The sequence below is a fragment of the Gallinula chloropus genome (assembly GCF_964237585.1).
Source record: "Gallinula chloropus genome assembly, chromosome: 12".
Lineage (NCBI taxonomy): Eukaryota > Metazoa > Chordata > Aves > Gruiformes > Rallidae > Gallinula > Gallinula chloropus.
The window spans coordinates 19,448,115-19,472,060 of NC_140097.1; the positions used below are offsets into that span (position 1 = coordinate 19,448,115).

At 44.8% G+C, this 23,946-nt stretch overlaps 1 protein-coding gene across 1 annotated transcript in view; it reads right to left on the bottom strand.

Annotated features, from left to right (window-relative positions):
• IPPK (inositol-pentakisphosphate 2-kinase) overlaps nt 1-16,000 on the bottom strand; it is a gene marked incomplete at its 5' end in the record, with an annotated part of 29,875 nt that extends 13,875 nt beyond the window's left edge. Inside the window, 2 exons of the mRNA XM_084269661.1 lie at nt 2,014-2,061; nt 15,920-16,000. Of these exons, the coding sequence (XP_084125787.1) occupies nt 2,014-2,061; nt 15,920-16,000 (129 nt within the window). The remainder of the gene's footprint in view (nt 1-2,013; nt 2,062-15,919) is intronic.
• Between the last annotated feature and the right edge of the window lie 7,946 nt (nt 16,001-23,946).

The window sequence follows — 23,946 nt, forward strand, 5'->3', positions numbered from 1 at the left end:
TCTCAGCAAACACAGGATGCTGGAGCTGACCACAAGCTGGAAGTGTAACACTTCTACAGGTAACAGGGAGTCTGCGTGCCCACAGGCTGCGCCTACAGTGGGGAGCTCAGGGAGGCACCCTCTGAAACTCTCCTGAGGCACACGCCACCCATGTGCACCTTTGCAAGTCGCCCTTTGCTGCTCCCCAGGCAGAGGGAAGCGTGTCTGGCTGGGGCCACTCCGAAGGGGAGTTTTGCCAACAGTTTCTGAAAAGCAAACTCAGTGCTTCATTGGCTGCAGCCCACAGGAACAGCAACCACCATCTCTCTGCTTGGTAGCACTTGGAGCAATTGCATTCATCTGATTACAGAGGCGGGGAGGAAAATTAATCCAAGCAGCTGACCAGCATTCAAACACCATGCTCAGGAGATCTCCTTTTCTTGTGTTTCGCTATCGCAATAAAGTAGCCCCCAAACCTCTGTGTATGCCAAAGCTGTGCACAGAAGCACTACCAACTTCAACGCTGTGATGGGTTAACTGTGAGAAGTCACTTCCTGGCTTCCTGCGTGACTTCATCATACTCTGTCAATGCTTTTAAGAACAATTACTGCACAACAGTCTCTTTGGACTTGGGAAGGGGAAAAAAAAAAGGGGGGGGAGGGGGGAAGAACCTTGGTACTCAGTGTTTTGTTTTCTTAAATGAATGAAAACTGACAGAATTTTTACTTAGCTTGTGGTCTAATGCTCCCCTGCAACATTAAAAATTGAGATAGGCACTGTTTTCCTCTTGTCCAATCCTCTAGGTTCTTCCCAGATCTCACAAATCTGTGAACATTATTATCTTGGACTACTACAGAAGCACAGGGTACATTTTTGTAATCCTGCCACTATAAGCAGATTAAAAACCTCCCTGAATCACACTTTAGTTTTACCAGACCTTTTTTCTAGGAAAAGTGGCAGAAAGGCCATCACGTAACTCGTGCACGCTCTGTGTTCATGGGTTTCACCTTCCTCTGATCTACTTTAGAAACGTCTCTTTTGCCCCTTGTTAAACTGGATGCATTTTGCATTCATCTTCCCGATTTAAAGCCAAACCCCCTTCCCACATTTACCCTTGCTGCTTTTCCCCTAAAACTAAGCACTCCCAGCTCTCAGCACAGCCATAACACTTTTTATACTGCTGTCATCAGAGCAGTCTGCAACTGAACCTTACAAAGCTGCAGTTCAGAAGCTGCTGTAACTCAAGCCATTCCTCCCTCTCTCATGTCACAAACCCTTATGAGGAAGAGGCAGAATTTGAACCTCCTGCCCCTTGGGGTTTTTTTCCTTGGAGCACTGTGTGGACACTTCACTTTTACCCTCCCATTGATTCTTGATCAGATTTTCATCCCTGTTAAAGCAGATCTGAGGTAAATCCCTCCTGTTCCTTCTGGAGCAGACAACCTTTCTGCCACAATCCAAGGAGCCAGCAGGCTCTGTCCCTTTTTCCAACAGTTGTTTTGGCACACTAGCATCACCCACTGACAAGGGCTGTTCTGTGAATAGTCACTATATTCTGTGAATAGTCAGTATTTTTTTCTAAAGTCTGTGAATTTTTAGCTACTGAATAGGTAGTCAGCAGCAGACCTTTATCATGACTGTGCTGTGCTGTTCCTCTTCTGCCCACCCAGCAACAGCCAGTAAAACTCTGCTTTCTTCCTCAGCATCATCCACTCCCCTATGTGGATTCACAGCACTAACACACACCCCTCCGCTGCGGCAGCTGTCCTTACCGAGAGCTGTGCCTTCTACACAGCACAGCCTTATAATCTGTCCTGCACAAAGGTCCTGATACCAGCAGTCACAGAACTGCAGTTACGTAAGATGACCTTGAATTTCCTCCTGTTGCCAAAACTCCTGAAAGCCAGGCACATTTCAAAACATCCCCTTATTCTCACTCCTATCAGTCACGGCTCTGTCATGGGTTTCCTGTTTCTCTTCAGATGGGTTACTGGCTTACCTGGGGCTTTATCAGCAGCACGGGTTGAATCTTACCTTGTTCTGGTTTGGGGGGGACTTCAAGAACCGCAGCACCACACAGCGCTGAGGAAAGATAAGAAAGAATAAGGTTTCGTTGGCATTCAAGTACAGCATAACTTCTGAACAGCACAATTGTCTGATTCCCCAGTCTACCTCACCTGAGAAACTGGGAGCAGGGGGAAAGGGGGAGGCAAAACAGACATTTCTGAGGGTTATTTCACTCTGTTCCCAGATTTGCCACCACTTTAACAAGGCAGCCACTCTGTGCTTCCAGTCACCAAGTGCAACAGGGGAAACACTCCCCTAGCTACAGCACCAGTCTGGAAATCTGGTACAACACAGTATGAAACCAACCAGCAGAAAAACACCCTCTCAGGTTTGTGCCAAAGTGCTTTGGAGCAGAAGAAAAAAAAGAAAAAGAAAAAAAAAAAAGGGAAGACCGACTTAGATAACATCAGCTTACAGCATCAGCACAACATTACCAAATATTGAGGAGGCACAGTCACCAGCAGCAGTTACACAGCTCTATTTATAAACACTAAAACCTGCCACTTCTGAGCTTCCAAAGAGTAACCGTATAACGACATGGGGCCACTGCAGCAGGTTTCCAAATATTTTACCATAAAAATACAGTAAAATAAAAAAAACGCCATTACTTTGTCATTTTTTACAATTCCTAGCAAATTTTGTAACAATTAAAAAGCTGCCACATTTTCAAACAACAAAAATTCTAAAATCATCCTCAGCCTTTAAGAGTCCAGGTAAAAGTATTCTGTAGATGTGCTCAGTGAATTAAGCCGATTAAGAGCCTTCCATCACAGAAGTCACAGGAAGCATCTTTATTTGAATAACATCTTGCTGAGATTAACCATTACACTTGGCAAACAGACCTTTATAATATAAGTAAATGCTGACATCACATTAAGGAACCTGCAGCCTTACTAGGTAAGGCAAGGCAGAGCCCTGCCTCGGATTAGTCAGTCTACATATCTGATCCTCCAGATATTTACTTCCACTGGTGTGCTTCAGCCTATTCAGGTAAGATGTGAACAAGAACAGTTCGGCACCAGAGTAGGTAGAGACCAACAGCTGTTCTCTGGAGGTACCTCAGTGTCTCCACTCAGACCTTTCTGACACCACCAAAAAGGATGACATTCCATTTAAAGCACTACTGAAAAAGCACCAACACTCAGACTCACCACAGACGATGCCGACAAATGTCATAGTCACAACTTCAGGTTATGAAATCCAAGCTTTTTCCCTACCAAATGACTTGGCAGTTAAAACCCTCCATAGCACACCAGCACCAGGCATATTCCCTACTGTGGGTCTGACAGCTGCCTCTGGCCAGTGCTAAGAGGGGCAGAGATGCAGTTATCTTTAATTACTAACACATACAGCAAGGATGAGAAAAGCGAAACAAATGACAACATGTAACCCAAAACATTAACCAGACTAGATCTGGATTCAGACTGTGCCAGTGAAATTCAGAAACAGCCCCTTCAGCGTTGGAAAAAAGTCTCAAACCAGCATAAATCTCCCAGTTCACCCACACCTGGATATACTTTGCCAAATTTTGATTCAATTTGTCCAGCAAGACCTAAACAGCACAAGTGTCACAACAACAACTAGATAAATTGAACCCAAACTATAGTCACTTGGGTTTGACAAGATTGCTGGGTGACACTTACTCTTTTTCCCCCATTATGACCTACACATGAATTGCAGAGCTCAGGGCTGACGAGCCCGTAATGCTCTGGGTATGCAGCGTGTTATTTTTACAGTGTCTCAACCATTTGGGTCCCTGCTTGGTTACACATAACCAAGTGGTTCAGTGATGGAGTGACCTGATCGTGTTTATCTATCAGCTCCCAGCCTACAAGCTTCCAACCACTGCTCTGGAAGATCCAAAGGCTTTCACAGGACTCACTAATCTGTTCATTACCAAAACCATTCCTGAAGAGCCATGCTAGGGTAAATGGACCAAAACTCTATGTGGCAAGAGTACCCTGCTTGTCTAAAGATGTCAAAAGTGTAAAGCTCAAACAAAACATTTCAGTCACAGTTGCACTGCACCTTTGTAGGGCTATTAGGTGGTTGGAGTAAAAAAAACCCAAACAAAAACAACACAACACGTGACAGGGGGGAGTTTTCAGCTAGATCCATCCCTTTGAGCAATTCAACACATGGGTACACAAACATACAGCCACAGTACAAAGGTTAACCCATCAGGTGTCTGAGTTGTCCCTTGCTTCAGAATCACTAACACTGAACACACTGGACCCCGTTTTTCATGCTGCTGCATTACTGATTCGCTCCCCTGGTTCTTCACTTGGAAATACTGTGGGTGGTGTCACCACGAGTGGTTTTGTCAGTTACTTTAAATGCCCTCGATTTTTCATACTACACACTGCACATCAAAGGTGTAACATGCCTATCTGCATGCAAATGAATGGCCCAAAGCCAGGCTAAAACAGGTTTTTAACAAGTTGTCGCTACTCCTTCATACTCAGAGAATCAGATCGACTGGATCAATCCCAGTGCTCCCTAAATTTCACTCTTTACATGCAGCTCTCTAAGCCCCTTCACTGCTTAACACCACTCCCATCACTCTACCCTTGGCATCAAAGCATTTGGTTAATTGGATAACAGTCCAATACAGCCAAAAATGTATTAAAAAACAGGCTGCAAAATCAGAAAGGAAGAAGCAACGCATGGAAGTAGGCAAAGTATCACATGAAACATTAAGCAGCTTCACATCCTTTGAAGGAGCAAGGCAAGCTAGAAAAGCAGTGAATTCAAAGGAAGAATTCTAGGTACAGTTGATTTTTTTTAAATCCAGCAGCCCTTTCTCTGCAAGTACATTTGGTATCCAGACAGTGACAAAAGACTAAAACACCCCATCAGAATATCAAACATGAGCGCTCCTCCTCTCCAAATAAAGAGTTAAGTACAACTTTCCCATGAGAGCACAGCACTCTGAGAACAGATAAGAAACTGGGGTCCAGGACTGCACTAGAGATACAAGAAAAAAACCTTTCCAATTGTTACAGAACACTCAAAACAAACGGTAACAACAGAGGTACCGACACTCGTGTCTCTAAAAACATCCACAGCCACTCAGCTGCCAAGCTGCTGTGACCAGGAGCCAACGTTCTGGAGAAGCACCATCTCAAGTCACAGCGCTCTGAGATCCAGCCTTAGGCTTAAGGTCCCACCAAGAAAGGCAAACACTTCTTCAGCACCCTGCCACGGAACAACTGCTTGGGCTGAATCATAACTGACAGCTCTTGGTTGCCACTGAGGAGACAAGATGCTGTGGGAGAGGCTGTGAAAGGTACTCAGTCAGCACCATGGCAGAAACACACGGGTGCCTACGGACACCTTTCATCCTAACGTGGACTGGGAAAAAAACAGTTGCTGGTCTTAGGCCCCAAAAAGGTTATCTGCAAGAATTTTTCTTTTCCAAAGCAGTTCCTACAGCTCTTATTTTAATCTTTCGTAGTGAAATCCAAAGTAATCCTTTGTAGTTAGAGCAAAAATATGACTGGAATCATTCCAGTTCTTTGGATTAGGCAGCAGCATTATGAAACCAGGATAAAAGCTTACATTTCTTTCCTTACAGCCTGGTGTTTGATATTAGCCTTAGATTTTTCAAAAATGTTTTCTAAGTGTCACTGCCATAAGATAAAGCTGCTATGCAGGAACTAGGGAGCTTTGACAAGTCAAACAGAATTGGGGCAAGTCTACAGTCTTGACACTCCCCTTCAGAGCAAAGTCTCATCTCTATCATTCCGGTCTTTTCAAGTTTTCATCTCTTGCTACATTATTAACAAGAGCTGTGTAAGAACTGGTGCCAGTGAAAGAGGTAGGAAAATCTGTACAAAAACATGTTCAAAAACTAGTAAAATTGTTTCAAGTAGAGAAAGATGTGTATGTTCCTTGGGTTGTCACCACCCCAGCTCACATGGCTTTGAAATAAGCTTCTGTATGAAAACATAAAGAATTAGCCTGTCCAAACATGAAGCCTGGGAAACATCAGCTTCTGCTTCTCCAAATAAGCAGGTTCCCATCAATTGTTATTATCTGGTATTATTATGAATGGCATGCCCCAAGTGTTTAGGTCCAGAGGCAAAGTGTTACTCTGACATCTAGTTGTGCAAGTGCCATGGGCAAGGAGGTAATTCCTACCTGACTGCCAGGCGTGCCTGCGTATGCCAGATCTGCTGGTAACCAAGGCACTTGGGGACTTAGAACGTTGCTTTCCAAAGGGAAATCCACCCCTTTTCCCACCCTTCTCTCTCTCCTCACTCCAGCCTCAAACTGTGGCAGCCAAAAAAGTCACCAGTGTTCTTGTAAGCACTGTACACAGCTCTACACAGTTACCTACCTCCTGTACTCTGCTGTCAACAGCACACGATACACAGGCAGAACAAGGAAACCCATGTCTGTTTTAAACTCGTGCACAGAAAAGTCACAAGATTCTGATCATAAACTACATGGGGGGAAACACTCTAGAGCATCAGTAACAAATCTTTCCCTCCAATTATTGCTACGTTACTTGTTGAAACCAAATACAGACACCACCACAAACTAGTGCCTAAGGAGATGGGGATATGAAGTGCACTGCTTCCAGAGGGAATGGTGTCTGAAAAATACCATAAAAGCTGGTTGTTTAATTCATTGCCTTTTACTGAACCTAAAGAGCTATCAAGAACTTCCTGAGCACAGCTCTAAGTCAGATCTTGCTACCACCCCTGTAGTTACTCAACACAACCTAATTGTAGTGGATTTACAACTGTGTACAACTATAACACCTACAAGAAGTACATTCCATCTACATTTCAAAGGGAAGTTCAACAACACCGAACTGCCATGCAAACCCTACCTGAACAGTGCTACACACATAGTAATGGATGACAGTTTCAGTGGTGCCAAATAGGAACGAAGGAACTATTTTGCTGACATTTAGCCACTGCTCCAGTAGCACACTGGAGCTGCATGTGGTGTATGCCAACTAAAAAGCTACTCTGATGTTTTTTATTCCAAATTTACACTCCAAAACCCCTTCAATTCCAACTCCAGTTTGAGGGATTTAAACAGAAATCAGTGGGTTTCTCCATTTTCTGGGGAGGAGGCAAATGGACAAAGAGGCGTCATCTTCACATCTCAGCAAAGGCAGCTGCACAGAGGAGAATTCTAATACAACTCAGTAAGAACATGCCCACCATGCTGCCAAGGCACTGACATCAAAGCTTACCTTTATGATACTCAACACAAGACATTTTTAAACCTCTCCTTATCCAGGTGTGCTGGTCAACGCAGGGGGATATGGGAGATGAAAACAAACTAAGCACTGGAAAATTCTGCAGCTATTGAATGAACACATAGTAATATTCTGTACAAGTGTTGTTTTCCAACCCAGTTTGGTTCAGTATAAGGTGGATAAGAACACACAAAACAAAGTGAGGAAAGCTACATTTCCTGCCAGTAGAGAGGAAGTTTAGCAATTGCTCACACAGTGCAAGGGAGCATTCAAAAATCAGAACAATACTATTTTATTTAGCATAGGAGGAGTCCCTTAAGAACAATCTTTGATTTCTTTACATGAATAATACCAGTAGCACCTGGCCTGACACTGTTCAGTACCTTAAGCCATTATCTGGAAGCAAACACCACTATGACCCTGATTTCCTTAGCACAGAACTCAAGGCTTGAGTCAGACTTCAGGTACTCATTACACTTGTTCCTGCTCAGTTATGATCAGAATTTCTGCCCTAGTTAAGCACTACCTCATGTTTCACTCTCTAGCCAAGCTTGCAATGTGCAGGTGGTACCAATTCCAAGAGACTTTTATGACTGCACTAGCCATCAGCAAGAAGGAAATGCCTGCCCTTCAGCTAGGGCACCTAATCACAGTACCTGACGTGCTCTCAAGGGATGGTTCCACTGGGACAAGGTGGAAATGAACAGCAGAGAGAGAGAACAGAACGAATAAACTAACTACTGCCTGCCCCTCAGCACACATTACCACAGTCCAGGGAACGCTGCAGATATCCCTGACACTCTAGCTGTTAAAAACAAGCAAGAAAAGATCTGGTCCTTAATATTTAACAGTGTATCAAGTACCTCAGTCCATCCATCAAACAGGTGAGTTATACCAACAAGAGCACAAAAACACCTACTGAGCTTCCTTCCCTTAAACTGCCCTGACCCTCCCACCCATCAGCAACAGTTCCCGGCACTCAGCTGCTGAGTCAGCTGCTGCTCTCTTGGGGAAACGAGACACTTCAGGAAAAGAGGGAAGGGAGGCAATAAAAGGCAAAAACATAAAGGAGGGATAAGAATGAAATGAAGTCATAAAATGGAGAGCAGAATAAGGTAATAATTCCGAGCATCCTGAACACCCCAACTAGAAGAAACCTAAGCAAGTTTGCACCCTCCCTGGCAGGGTTCAAGGCCAGGCTGGATGGGGCTTTGGGCAACCTGGTCCAGTGGGAGGTGTTCCTGCCCATGGCAGGGGGTTGGGACTAGATGATCCCTAAGGTCCCTTCCAACACAGGCCAGTCTGTGATTCTAAACATTGGGAAACTGCAGCGTCTCTGTTCCTTCTAGAGCAAAACCAGGTGGTGAGAACACAGTTACTGTGTATCCCAGAAAAAATACAGAGAGGTAAAGAAAGCAACCTCTGAAAGGCTGGTGGGGAGGAAAGAACCAAAGGAGTGAATAGAAAAGGCTACCAGACTCCTTCAGAGCTCATGGGTTGCCCAAGGTACTTCCACCAAGCAGATGACCCACTATTGCCCCAAATTTGTTACACGTGTAACAAAAAATGCCACATGGAGCCTTCCAATTCCACCATCGCTGCATTTCCCAACCACATAGACACACACACCAAAAAAAGCTTTTTACATAACTTGATTGGATCAACTGCAAAAAAGAAACTAGTTTCAGTTTGGACTAGCACAGAACTCAAACAAGAACAGTTTTCACACCGACTGCCTCCCGCCTGAACTCTGCAACACCGGGATTCATTCTACCCTTTCACTGCACGTGGCTTTTGGCATTCTCAGAAGTCCCTCAAAAAGGCATGAAGTGGAGTTTGGATTCCCAAAGGAAGTCACCAAAACACAAGTCTGCTCCAACACTATTATTAGCAAAAATAAGATGACACTGCTGGAAAAAGACAATTCTTGGGGGAGAAGAGAATGGTGCTGCTGCTGCTCCAGTTCAAGTACCACTGTTGTACTACAGCAGAGTACCAGACCCAATCTCAGGGTTTCTCTCCCCCATCTCCTTCCACACACAGGCTGCATTTTCCCATCTGCACCTGCAGAAACCAAGGCACTAATGTGATTAGAAAAGTTTTAATTGCTGCCCTCTGTTGTCTCTCTGCTCCATTCAGCCCACTGCCCAGCACCACCTTCCCTGTCACGTTACAGGAGGCGTTACTGACCTGCGCTCCACTCAGACCATCCTTACAGTGTGGAAACCTGGTAAGCCAAGGAACAAGTAACTGTAACTACACTAGTGCAGTATGGAATTGAAATCCCAATATGGAATTAAAATTCTATATAGATGTTGACTCAAGCTATTGACTTTTTTGGTTCAAAAAAAGCTTTGCAGCTACTCCACAGGACTGGAAGTGCTTCCAACTTTTAATTCTTGGTTTATAGTAAAAGCTTCATAGGCTGTACTCCAGTACAGTTAGTCCAATTAGTTATGACATCCACAAGCACAGTTGTACCAGTTTAGCCAAAGAACCAAACACAAACACAGCTGTGTTCTTTTTTCCCCCAGTGCCTGTAGATGTATATTTAAATACCAGTTAGCCAAGGTTAACACAGGGAAACACACAGTTTCATACAGGTTCCACGAAGGGTCCCAAACCCCAGTTAAAACTGGTGATTGCTCCTTGTTCCTAAACACTTAGCTCTTGTTCACAGCAAGGGACACATCTCTTCCTTTCTTTTCCACCCATGACACACCCTGATTGCATACTGGGCTTTTCAACTGGTTTTTATAGCTGCTTCCTTCAGCAAATTTAATCAATAACTTTAAAAAAATCAAAAAGCAATTGAACAAAGCCATGTGTGATGTTTAGTCAACATCATATATTTTAAGATATGCACCACCCCACCCCCCAAACACACACACACACACAATGCTGGTGAAACCTGGTGAACGAAATGCCCTAACAAACCATCAAAAAAAGAAAGAAAACCAACCAGCAGAGGTTTTAATGGCCTTTAGCCCCCATTAAAGTTGGTACTGGAATCTCAGTCCAACTCACATGTGCGGAAGCTTTGCTTCCCCATAGAAAATTCTACAGAACCAGATGCAAAACTCCTCCCTATATTGTATCACCCAGCAAATCTTTTGGGTACATCCAGAACATGAAATCCATCAGAAATAAAAATGAGTAGATGTTTGGAATTTAAATAATCTTCTCAAGAATACAGAAATGTTTACATTCACCTTTTAGCCAAACTCTGTCTTTCCTGTTAGTCAAAATAAAATCCAACAAATGCAAGCTGCATTTTACCTTTCCTGATAACTTCTTACTGTGAAAGAACCAAAGGCACTGCAACTTGGCCATATCTAAAATCACAGCAACTAGCTTTTTAGTATTTTTCCCCTACCTGAAGACTCTTTAATCAGGAGTCAGCAGCCTGCTCCATATTTCCTTGAAATCAAGGTATTAATAGATGTTAACTCACTCTTCCACAGACACAAACAAACAAACCACAGCTGAACCAAAACAGAACGTAACTGAACAAAATTTGCTTTGTAGTCAAGTATCTGAAATGTCTGAGGAGCAACTTGCAGTTTTACCCTAAGTTCAATAGGACAAAACAGACTCAGCCAACTCCACATCGAAAAACAGTGGAAGAAACGGGACACACAGGTTTTTGAACCTGCACAAAATTACATCATCAGAAAGAAGTGCCTCAAGAAGATTCCTTCAACAAGACAGCAGCTAGTGATCAGCATCACTCCCTTTCTGCCAAACAAGACCAAATAGGAAAGCTGCAGACAGATAGTAATGCTGACCATAAGCTTTTCATTCTTTCAACGAAACACCCCGTGTCGAAACATGCAGCCTTGCTAGTGGTGCTCTCTGAAACTGAGCTTATCATGGCAGAGTTTTCCAGTAAGAACAATTTGTCATTATTCTTAAAAACAAACAACCCAGCCAACAGGGAAACACTCTCATATTGCAGAAGCACTCATAGGAGCCAGTACCTAGCCTGGTTTGACACAAAGCATCCCCTCAGAGAGTAGAATTATTTTATCTTCAAAAACCAAACCCAAAACCATCCCCCCCGTATGCAGAAAGCCCCTTTTTGGTTAATGCTTTGCAGCTGCCAGCAGCAGCAGCTAGAGGTAGCAGTAAAATCAAAGATTAATGTTAAAACACAAGACACCCTGCTCTCCTAGCAACCTCTACAGTCCCCTGCAAAGATGAGGAAGGATGCCTGCAACAGCAGCACTGCGATATCCTCCATCAGTACCTGTATCTCTTGGGTGAGGAGGGGGAGGAAGATCAGAGAAAAGCCACATATTATTCATTTACTTAAGGCACCGACTTTGAAAACCTTCACCAAGTCTGGTTATTGGGCCTGTCTCCCTCACCCAGCCTCCTTAGCTCAGTTTCATTCACCTTCTCATCTACACACTTCCCCCCCTACCCCCCCCCCACCTTTTCTAATTTGTAAGCTTCCATGTGCTCTGGAAATGGTTTCCATATTCACTATTACATCCCATATCAAAACCCAAAGATATCAGTTACGAGCTGCAAGAGCTCTGAGACAAGAACTAGAGTATTACTAATAATCAAGGCATCTAACAGTACAAACCACAACCTTTTGGAAGCACACACCAAGTTCCCCCTAGACAATCTCACTGAGTAAAAAATAAGCTGGGGGGGGGGGGGGAGGGGGGAGGGGGGGAATCTCTCCTCCTTTCTTCTACCACCTCCCAGCAGTGACCCTGAATACAAGAAATATTCAAACTTATTTTTAAATTAAGCATTTGGTTAGCATAATATCCCAACACACAGAAAGCTAAAATAACTAGAGATCAGTTGCAGTAACACAGAGGAGGAATGGACATGCTGTACCTCACAAAGCAAAGCCTGGAGACTGCAAGCTACAGGAACTATCACTCCTTATTTCTAGAGTTGCTTACATTACTTTCTACAAACATCTCCTGATGCCTTTTGAAATGAAGTGTTAAGTGTCTCTTAAGAGCAAACAACCCATTAAATCACACAAATACAAATGAGGATTTCCAGATTAAAAAAAACTAAGTACCTTCACCTTAGAATGGCTCTACAGCTACAGAAAGGTAACTGCTCTATAGCAGATCCTCAGCAGGGCTTAGCCCTAAGTCAGAAGCCAAATTCAATGTGGAAGAAGCAACACTCCAATAAAAACACAGGGAGTAAGAAGCATCCTTTCTAAACCACCTGGCTGGCTGATAGGGCTTGGTTTGGGTTTCGCAGCACGTTTAGGATCTCAGAGATAGTAACTAGAACAAGCAACCAGACAATTCACTGGGTGGTGTAAAGGGTGGCAAGTAAGTTATTTGTACAGGGTACTATGATTCAAATATTCAAAATTACAACCTATGGACAAAGACTGCAATCTGTCATACAGACACTGCCTGAAGGAACTTGCAGTCTTTCTGTGATCTTTCCAACCATCTCAAGCCCTGCCTTCAGGAACCAGAGCTGCTAGTTATATTTCTCACTAAAATTAGGAGGTAGGAAAACTGTCTTTGTGGTTTTTATTAGAAGCATTTCACTAGGCTGCAAGACTATACAAAAAGGCTTTATGACCACAATCCAGCTTCAGTTTGTATTAACTTCATCACAGCTGCAATAGAAGCCAACAGGAAAAGCTGTATCAAGAGAGAAATTTGTACCATATTGCATGTCTTCCAGATTTTCAGACTCCTCAGAACTGAAACTTCAAAAAGCCATGAAAGCAGAAGCTTGAGTGCACACCAAGCAAGCATGCAGCTCCCAAGATAACAACGGTAACTGGAAATGCTTGGCAGGCATTCCATCTTTATTCATCAGATCACTTTCTAAATGCTGGAGACCTAATTAAAGTAACTCTGTAAAAGTATCACTGTAAGAAGAGACTTGTTGACAAGACCATGCCCGGCCTACGCCCTCCCTTTGTAACTGCATTAATAAGGAACAGAGAGGCACTTGCAGTGATTTCAGTGCTCTGAAGGCTGCCGGAGTGCCGGCACACAGGAAGGAACACGCGGTAAGAGGAGACCCCACATCCAGCATCACTTCACACGGTTCCACTGAGTACCAACACCTACTGCAGCCTTTGTCTGCATGGCCACCAAAGCCTTTGTCTACATGGCCACCAAGGCCACCATTCAAAGGCCCTGGAACAAACGTCTGTGCATTGCCTGCATCTCAGCCTTATCAGGTCATCACTAGCAGAACCATTAGTTGGGCACATGACTTTTCCATGACCAAGCTCTTAATTTTGGCACTGTCCTAACTCTGGATTAGCAGGGCATTTCATTTGTGTCTTAGAGGGAATGAACAAAGCAAAGAGCTGATGACGCACACCTCATTCCTCTTCACCCTCAATCCAAACACTGCACAGAACCAAGGACAGGAGGAGCATCCACCCAGGCTGCCTGCTCACCCCAGCCCAAGCGCCCTGCGCCTGACACACACGAACTGGCACGGTAACTGGGATCAGTGTTTCAGTGAGCAGTCCAGGGGGCAGGAGTTGAAACAAAACTCCACATAAAGCACAAAGACTGCACACTCTTCTCCAGACAGAGAGGGATCTTTTTATTATTATTATTTTGTTTTGTTGTTTAGAACTTCTCAGGTCTGCCAGAAGATGCAAGGAAGACAGGTTCAGACCCACAGTGACAAGCTTCCTCCCTACATTCATAAGTACCACCACACATCAAAAGGGAGAACATGGAAATAAGCACACAGTTCCACCCTGGCTTTTCACTTTCACCCTTGGAACACGGATCTGAGCATCCGCTCATGTCTCCCTTGCCATTACCAAATCCCTGTCCCTCCCCCTGCCATTTACACACAAGAAACACAGACTGATGAGACACAGAACGAAGCGAGGACAGTTAAACTCACTGTCTTAGTTATGTTCTGTTCACACGAACCTGAGAATGACTTGACATCAGATCACAAGAATGATGATTAATCCCGCAAGTATGTCCTGTTTCTAAGAGGCACAAAGTAACAATTAGCATCTAAACAGTATTTTATAAGCACCAGTTTTGCAAGAGTTCACCATCAGTAGGCACAAAACTCTTCAAGACATAAGCTGTACTGGTTCAAAGCTGTCTAGAAAGGAAAAGTCTTCTCTACTTTCACTCGATCTTCAAGTTTCAGCATCTTGTTAAAAAGATAACTGACACACTCAGCAATTATTCGGAACCTCTGGCAGAGTTCCTCAATTTCCATTGTCTTCAAAAATATCACAGTGACATCGCTATTAACCCATTATGTATTCCAATCCCTATCATCCAGTGACTGAGAATTTCTGAAACTTTTTCAAAGCTGAAACGTACAGGAAACAAAATCCCACACTTTCTTCTTGTCACAAAAGCATCGATTAAAAATACTTCATATAAAACCCAGAAGAAACGAGAGCCCCAGAAGTGTCCCTCCTGAGGTCTGGAGAGCACCTTAAGATTTCCAGCATTTTCTCGGGCTTGCTACTTAACATTTTTTTACATCTAGTTTGCATTTCTAATCCAGAAAAGAAACAACAAAAGAATCCAGCCTTTTCTGTCATTCATTTCAACATTCTTTTTTTAAAAACATGGTTCTTGAGATCCAATTCATTGTAGATTTTTCCCACTTAACGCCTATGCTTAATCATCTGGGCTTTACTGGTTTTAGATCTATGAATTACCAGAACATTCTGTTGCAAACCTGTACTAGACTTTAACCTGAAATACAAATAATTTTATGAATGAAAACACAGCCAGGAGTACTTTTTTGAAGAACAAACTCCTTCAAGGGACAGTTTCAGTCAAAATCCTGATGCCACCACGCTGAGTAAATAACAAACATACAACGGGGGTCAGGATACGATGACAGCGGTCAAACGAGCGGACTCTGCTTGACCGGCTTTGGCTTCACCTAACTGTTACCGCTCGCCAGAACGCTGAGTCTATTTTGATATTCTCGTGAATTTAACGCAAAACCAGCCGACCAAAAAGCCCCCAGAGGGTACGTGGAAGTACAGGGATGAGGCGACCGACTCATTCCCACGGCCAAGGCAGAAACCGAAATCGCGCCCTGAGCCCCAGCTCAGCCCCGCAGCAGCCGCTGGCGCTCGGGTGTCAGGCAGGGGCAGCCGGCAGCCTGCCGCCGCCTCCTCCAGCCCTCACCCCGCCGATGCTCGGCGCTCACGCTTCGATCGAACGGGGAGATTTTCAGTACTTCTCCCCACAGCTCCGGCTTCCAGGCGGCAGCTGTCGAGTCATCAGCCGCGCTCCTTTCCACCGCCAAGCCCGAGCCGTCAGGGAGAGCGGCGGGAAGCGCCCGCCGACGTCCCCCGCGCGAAGGGCACCACTTCCCCCCGCGCTCCCTCCGGGACGCAAACGCTCCGCGACCGGGGCGGAAAACTACTTCGGGAGAGGAGAGCGGGGAGGGCAGAGCGGCGGGGCCGGGCGGCCGCTCCGACCGGGGGAGGCCCCAGCACCTGGAGGAACGCGCCAGGAGAGGCACCGCGCCGGGAATCCCCCCGCCCCGTTCCCCAGCCCGGGCCGCGGCCTGCGGGGACCCCGGCGCGGCCGCGGCCCCTGAGGGAGCGCGGCGGAGCCCCTCGCGCGGGCCCGGCGGCGCGGGGGAGGGGCGCCCGGCCGTCACCCGCCTCAGCCCCCCATCCCCCCCCACCTGGCAGTGGGACACGACGAGACTCTGGTTGCCTTCCCCGTGGTACTTCCATTCATTCTCATCCATCTTCTCCACTTCCATGCCCGGCCCGGGCCGCCGCCACCGCCGCGCCCCGTGGGGACGGTGCCTGCCGCCGGCCCGCCGCCCTCACGCTTCCACCATCGCGGCTGCGCGAAGCCCCGCCGCAGGAAGTCCCGCCCTCCGCCGGAGAGGCGCTGGGGGGGATAGGGCCCCTGACCGGCCCGCCGCGCGCGCATCGGGCAGCCATCTTAGAGCCGGGCAGCACCGCCCGCCGCCATCATTGACCGGGGCAGAAAGTAACGGCCGCGGGGGAGGGGGCGCGGGAGGCAGATCTGCCTCAGGCGGCTGCGGATGGTGCCGAGCGGCTCCGGTTCTCTTCGCCCGCCGCCCGGAGAGAGGCCTTTCAGCCGCCCCGGCGGCCGGTACGAGGCGGCAGAGGGCCCAGCCCAGCGCCCGCCCTGTCACAGAGCAGCCTCTGCCTCCGGGCAGGAGTGGCCTGGCGGCTCTGACGCGCCGTCGGGTGTTCGCCCAGGCACAGCCCGCCCGGGCACCGCGCTGTGCAGCGTGAGCTTGCACCCACCGCAGGCGACCCAACGATCGTTCCCTGCTCAGGCCGGGTTTGAGTTACAGACTTCGGTACCCAGAAACAAAGCAGCAGCTCGGGCGCCGGCTCCCATGGTCAGCCTGTCCGGACAGCTTTGTGTCGGGTCTCCGAATACGGAGCCGCAACGCTGCGAGTGTCAACGTGAACGCGAGTGACGCTCGTTATTCACTAAATCATCAGGCACCTTCAATACAGTTTCACAAAGCACCTCACCACACATCTGTATATGAACCATAGAATCGAATCACAGAATCGCAGGGGTTGGAAGGGACCTCGAGAGCTCATCGGGTCCAACCCCCTGCCAAAGCAGCTCCCTAGGACATATCACTCAGATAGGGGTCCAGATGGGGCTGGAATCTCTCCAGAGATGGAGACTCCACACCCCCTGGGCAGCCTGTCCCAGGGCTCCCTCACCCTCACTGGGGAAAAGTTCTTCCCCATGTTGGTGTGGAACTTCCTGTGCTCCAACCTGCAGCCATTGCCCCTTGTCCTGTCCCCACAGACACTGAAAAGGGGCTGCCCATTCCCCCTGCATCCCACACTTCAGATATTTATAAACATTCATAAGGTCCCCCCTTAGTCTTCCTTTCTCAAGGCTGAACAGTCCCAGCTCACTCAGCCTTTCCTCACAGGGGAGATGCTCCAGGCCCTTAATCATCTTCATAGCCCTTCTCTGGACTCTCTCCAGGAGATCCCTGTCTTTTTTATCCCAGGGAGCCCAGAACTGGACACAACACTCCAGGTGGGGCCTGACCAGGGCAGAGCAGAGGGGGAGGATCCCCTCCTGTGACCTGCTGGCCACACTCCTCTTGATGCCCCCCAGGATCCCATTGTGTCTCTCAGCCCCCAGGGCACACTGCTGGCTCATGGCCAACCTGTCATCAACCAGGACCCCCAGGTCCTTCTCCACAGAGCTCCTCTCCAGCAGGTCACCCCCAGCCTGCAGTGATACAAGTGGTTATTCCTTCCCAGTGCCAGACTCTACACTTGCTTTTGTTGAACCTCATCTGGTTCCTTACTGCCCAGCTCTCCAGCCTGTCCAGGTCTTGCTGAATGGCAGCACAGTACATACACAAGTATAACATGTACTACACAAGTTATCCAAATACCCAAACTCCCTACCACATCCACAGGATTACATTCCAGATCCCATAATCCAGTCATTTCAATCACTGAGTTTCAACTACAAACAACAAAACTTCCCCATGAAATACCATTTTAAGCTCCTCCCAAAGGGCTCTCTGAAATTCTCCCTTTTCTGCTCCGTCTTCCTCACAAGGCACCCCAAGACAAACCCACACACCACAGGGTAAATAACACTTGCAAGTTTTCCTCTGCATAATGAACGTTTGTACAATTCAGATAGTAGCCATTTTTGACTAACAGACAAAGCCAGTGCAAGTTTTTGTTTTTAAAAGGAGAAAGATGATGAACCTGGAAGGCCCAAACAGACCTGCATAGGTCTGCAATGAGTCATTGGTCCTTTTTAAGACATGTGTGGTGATACAACTCAAGGAATTTATTATCTAATTCGACAAAAAGTTAGGGCTAAACAATTTATCCTTTCCTTTTGCCAAAATACTTATGGATAAGCACATTGCTTTTCCTTCTTGTTTAACATTATCCTGTATGCACCTGCCTGAAAAAGGAAACATGAACCCCTGTTCCTTTGGCCATTTCATAAAGATTAAAATAATGAGAGATATGTTTAAAGTATGTTTCTGTCACCTGCTATGTTTGCAAAGTTCCTTTATGTTGTGTAATGACAAATAAATACAGAAAACGTACAAGAATTTACCATAATCTTTTGATTTACTAGTATTGTATGCTTCCCTCAAGACTGTGGGCTTATGATACTTACATTAAAAGCTAGCTGCACTTCAGAGAAATAGTATGTGGACACTTTACTAGTCTTACATGGAGAAATACAAAAGCAAATAAGATCTATATGTTATCTTGCAATGGCAGAACAAATTTGTCTCAATTTCAAAAGGAACTCTAACCTAGCAAGCTGACTCATTTCCTATTGTTTTGTACTTCTGAAAAATGTACATCTACAGAGGAAAAAAAAAGGTAGAGGTTCTGAGCACAGGGGTAAGCAGCCTGCAAACAGCTGAGTGTCCCTCTCTAAGCAGGTCATTTCCCCTCCTCACCTCTTCCTGCGGCATTCCATGGTGCACAGCTACCCCGTGGAACCTGGAGGGGCAAAAGCCCACTAACCTATTATTTCTCTCTGCATTATCAGTTTTTACATGATACTCATTTCAGGTATTATCTACAATATGCTTGAAACAAAATATCTTAAACTTTTGTGCCTTTAATGACACTGCTTAACTGCAGTTCCTCCAACGTGTTATGTCTTACGGTATACACACAGAATCACACAGAATCACAAGGTTGGAACAGACCTTTGAAGATCATGGAGTCCAACCATTCCCATCCTATGCTAGACCATATCCCTAAGTACCTCATCAACCCTTTTTTGGAACACATCCAGGGATGGTGACTCAACCACCTCCCTGGGCAGCCTGTTCCAGGATAACTACAGCTTGTGTAGACATACCTGGACCAGTTTTAATTAGGTACTCAGAGGACTGCTAGCACAGAGCTCAGAGGATCTCAGTAGACAACCAGGTGTTCTATGGCATTTTAGTATGTAAATAAGCTAGTTTAAAACCACATCAGGAATGTGTAAGGTAATGATGCATTCTGCTCTACAGCTCCTACTTAATCGCCTCACCATTTCTGTTTTGATGCAACAAGGAGGAGTCAGGAGAGCACCACAGGCACGAAATACATTTCTGGGCCCCAAAACTGCATGGGGAGGCTGTACTTTATGTTACAGCTCCTGCTTCTTGGGACTCCTCAGCACTGGGGACACATGAAGGAAAATAAGGTAAAAAATATATAGACTTTAAATCAGTAGAGACACTATACTTAACTCTGCAGACAGTCTCAAATAAAAGATGAAGTGTCCCGATATCACAGATCTTATGACATTAAGAATAAGCTAGTAAAATACTGACACATAAGGCTGTTGTCAAACAGATTTGCAAGTAAAAATGAGAAAATAGCCATCCTGTCTCTATACATGAAGACAGACAACAAGACATCAACTAATACAAAATTTCTTCCCGTGCCACCTTCTGTCATCCCATGTTTGTAGGATTTTTGCTTGGTTTTAAGTAGCATTTAAACTATGACACTGGTTTGTTTATTCATCCCAGCTCACACCTGCTACACAGCTAATTATTCTGCCAAATCCCACCAAAACAGGATTCCCTTCCCAACTTCAGCTCCAGACCCTGGCTGTGTCCTTCTCCTGGGCATTCCTCAGAGCTATATCAGCTCTGGATTCTCACATCTGTTCTTTTTACACCTTCTAAGTTTACCAGCGAACGAGAACGAAATGATAAAAACAGTTCATTTGTACACTTTGAGGAAGAAGAAAAAAAATCCCTTTAGGCAAGGATTTCTAGTTAATATTCTGATAGCTGTTTAAAAAGTTCATTAAATCCAGATCTGAGGGGGAAAAAAACACCACCATTATTTAAGACTCATTACAAAGTGGGGTGCCCATAATACAAAGGCCAAGTTTTACCACAAGTTTTTGTGGTGAAATCTACATCTTAGTTCTGCATGTTCCTAACATGAAAGGCTTCTCTAACAGAGAGGGTGCTTTGCTCTTTATGAAAAGAGTAAGCATGACACAAAAGATTCTATTCTGGAACCTAGAAATGTCTGCCTGGAAAATTTACATTTAAAATCCACAAATTCTAGGCAGTAAGTCCAAGAATATTGAGTGAACACGATAATAGAATGAAACTGTGCAACAAAATACTATTACTATTTTTTTAAAAAAATACTGCACCATTTTCACCTTTCAAAGGATGCTTTCATTATGTTCAGATAAGATTATCTGACAATCTTTTGTTATTATTACATTCAGACCATCAAAATTGGGGTATACTTATGTAACTCACCCCTCATTAAAATTTTAAAGCTTTGCCTCTTTTACTATTAGCAGGATGATACAACTGCTCCATGCCTCAGGTTTTCTGCTTGAATCCATGGTTTATCTATGTAATTTCTTAGGCATACTGGGAATGCAGTAAAACTCATGCCCCAACTGTCATTTTACCACCTCAGACTGACTGAGAAGCACTGACCCAAAAAAGGAAGGGAAAAAAAAGATGACAGGACTGAAGTGTGTCATTTGATGGCTTTTAGAAAGCTTATGTGGTCCTTCAAACCACGGTGAAATATGGCTTCAGGAATAGGACTAAGTAGCAATAAAGGTGACGTAAGGTCAATGAAGATAAAGCCACATATATGTTAACAGGCAAGAGCTTGCACGAACTGACCCAGATGTGAATAAACAGACATTATGACTACTAAGAGGTTTAATTGCCATAGACAGTCTGATGAAGGAGGAAATGAAGTTACAGCCAGAGCATAAACAACAACTTCTCTGTACAGTATATATAACTCCAATTGCCAAGACAGACTTTGGGTTTTTCCTTTACAGGTAGATAAGATCATTACATACTGTTTTCCATGCACAGAAGCCCTGAACATTTATTGACTAAAAGACTCTAATTATCGAGGGGGGATGGATGGATGGATGGATGGATGGATGGATGGATGGACGGACACTGACACACAAGGGACACACACCTAAAACCAAGCAAACCAGCTTTGTGGTGAGTTTTTGGGACCAGTAAGAGAAAACACATAGAAATGGTAGGAGGGCTTTAAAGCAGAACATTATGGTGAAGTCCTAGCAGCTTTGACAAGTTATTGAAGCAGAATGGAACAAGACCAACCCCATCTAAGCACCTTTTTACTCTTTAATTCTGAAGGCAAGCAAGGAAAAATGAAGGGATAAAGATCTTTTAGGTCTTGCCTTGTATTGAGTGACAAACCAGCAGCTGCAAAACAAAATGCTCATTACTCAGAGGTGAAAGCAAACTACCAGAGCAGATGGCCAGGAGTCACGTAGAAGCAATACTTGGGTGGCTTTCAGAACAGGCTCACACTTCTTACTGCAGATGCTTTGCTGTTAATGTTATACTATTCGCTCATGATCAAACACCCTCTTGCAACATGTAACTGCCCCTGGGAAAACACCTTATTGCCTGATACCACAAACATATCCTAACCCTGTGCCCAGTCCTTGGACCTGTTAATGGTTAAAGGAGAGCACATCTTAAGCTACTTTTTATGCAAGCCCTGTGTGACCATCTTTACACAGCAAAGAGAACATGTATTAACCTGAGTCTTTCACTAAACTGCCACTGTTTGGCAACACAGTTCTGAAAAATGCTGAAGTTCTAACTTTCAGTTCACTGAGTGCAAGGTGTCCAGGAGATACATTACAAACTGTCATAAACTGGTCACACATTACCTTTCAGTTCACACCCAGAAACACCAAACTGTTTAACGATATCCCAGGATGGCACAGGAGGACTGAGCAGCAGTTTCTTTTGTACACTGAGTGATGAATTCAGATTCATATTCCCAACACAGCTATCAAATATGTTAAAAGTCCTAATTCCATAAATTCACACGTGCCACATGCAGTGCTAATAATTTTGACATAGTCTCTGAATTCACATGTCTGCACAGAAGATGAATGCTCCCCTGACCATCTCCCTGCAAGAATCAACTTCACTGGAACCATCACAACTGAAAGCAATAAACAAAGCCTACATTTTCAAAGTAAATTTTCTCAAATTTTAAACCTCAATTTGTCTGTCATATCCACAATAAGTAAACACAGGTATCATGCAGAGAAGCTAATGTAACTACTATCCTATCTCAAAAGGGCAATCTTGTTCTGGCCATGTAGTCCTACACCCCTCACATGTCACCTTTAGCACATTGACACTCACGCACCCATGTGGCACCTCAGACGTTGCTCATCAAACTAAGGGTCAGGTTTTCTCCAGTGGGATTTTTGTGCCTTTCCCTCCCCCTCCTTCTCTTATTAAATCCTTTAGCTGACTCAGCAAACCAGTATGACATCCTGCATCGCAACACAACTCCTCCAGCTGTCGTTAAAGATGGAACAGGGACACAACCCAAACCAGAGGGGAGCACAGGATTCCCCATTTTGTTGCTAGCTCGTTTTCAGGCCAGATTAAGCTGATTATGAAACTTTTAGCAGTGCTGCAGAACCTCCTAGCAGGGGGGAGGTGTGGGGGCCCTTTCAAGGAAAGGGGGGAAAAAAGCCCAGGCTGAACTGGTATTCTGGGTGTGCTCTGAAAAATCAAGAGCATGCATCAATAAATCACTGTTAGGGAGAGAAAACCATATCATTTATTGAGCAGCCCAGGAGTCATCACTTATAGTTTGGTTTGGGTTGAGGGTTTCTTCTCTCCCCCAGAAACAACACATATTAGATTATCACCAGATCTACCCACGTTTAAAAGAGAGTTAAAATGGCCTGTGTTAGAGTATCAACAATACAGCAATCCACTAAACTAAACTTTATTGATTTAAATCGGCTATGTCAAAGGTGACAATCTACAATTCTCTTCAGGTGGAATGAAGTAGATACCTAATGAGTGATTATGAGATCATCTTGGTTTGCCAAAACCAAGCATAAACCAAAATCCATTGCAATAAAAATCTTTAGGAAAGTATCTCACATGGAACACAAGCATAACCATGAGTAGTGAGCGTACATCTCCCGCCTTTCCAATAGATTTCTAGAAAAAGAATTCAAGTTGCTTGGAAAAGAACTAACAGTGACAGGAAAATAAGCAGACTGAAATTCATAGGTATTTCTACATCTCTCAAGTCAAGCTATTTTTAGAAATTGGATTTAAGATGACTGAGTGAGCATAAATTTTAAATCTAATTCTACACTTCTCAGAACAGAATTAGACCCAAAGAGCGGTGGTACCCCTTCTTCACACCTGGAAGGTACAAATCCATATGGCATGAATGCACTAATTCAAGAGCATCCCTTGATGTTGTACTTGATGGCTGGGCTTTGAACCTGCTTACAAATCTGTTACACTAAGAGTGCAAGAAGAGACATCTAAAAGACCATACCTGGAGACAGACACTCGATTACAAACGAAGATCAGAGACAGAAGGTGTACTTGTAGTTACTAGAAGTGTAATTGTAAAACCCATTAGAGTAATCCTGCTCCCCAACACAAAACAAAGACAGCAGACAGACCACAAATAATTTACAAAAGCAGGAAAAGTAGTGGACACAAACATTTGGTGTTTTGGTCAGTGGTTTTGTTTGGGGGATTGTTGGCATTCCTCTGTGGTTTTTTAAATTAGTCAGCTCATGTGGCTCTGGGAGCAGTATGTTTTACAAAGCACTTCTGTTTATATCAGGTGGAGAGCATGAGAGACAAAGAGATCAGTAAATCTCAAAACT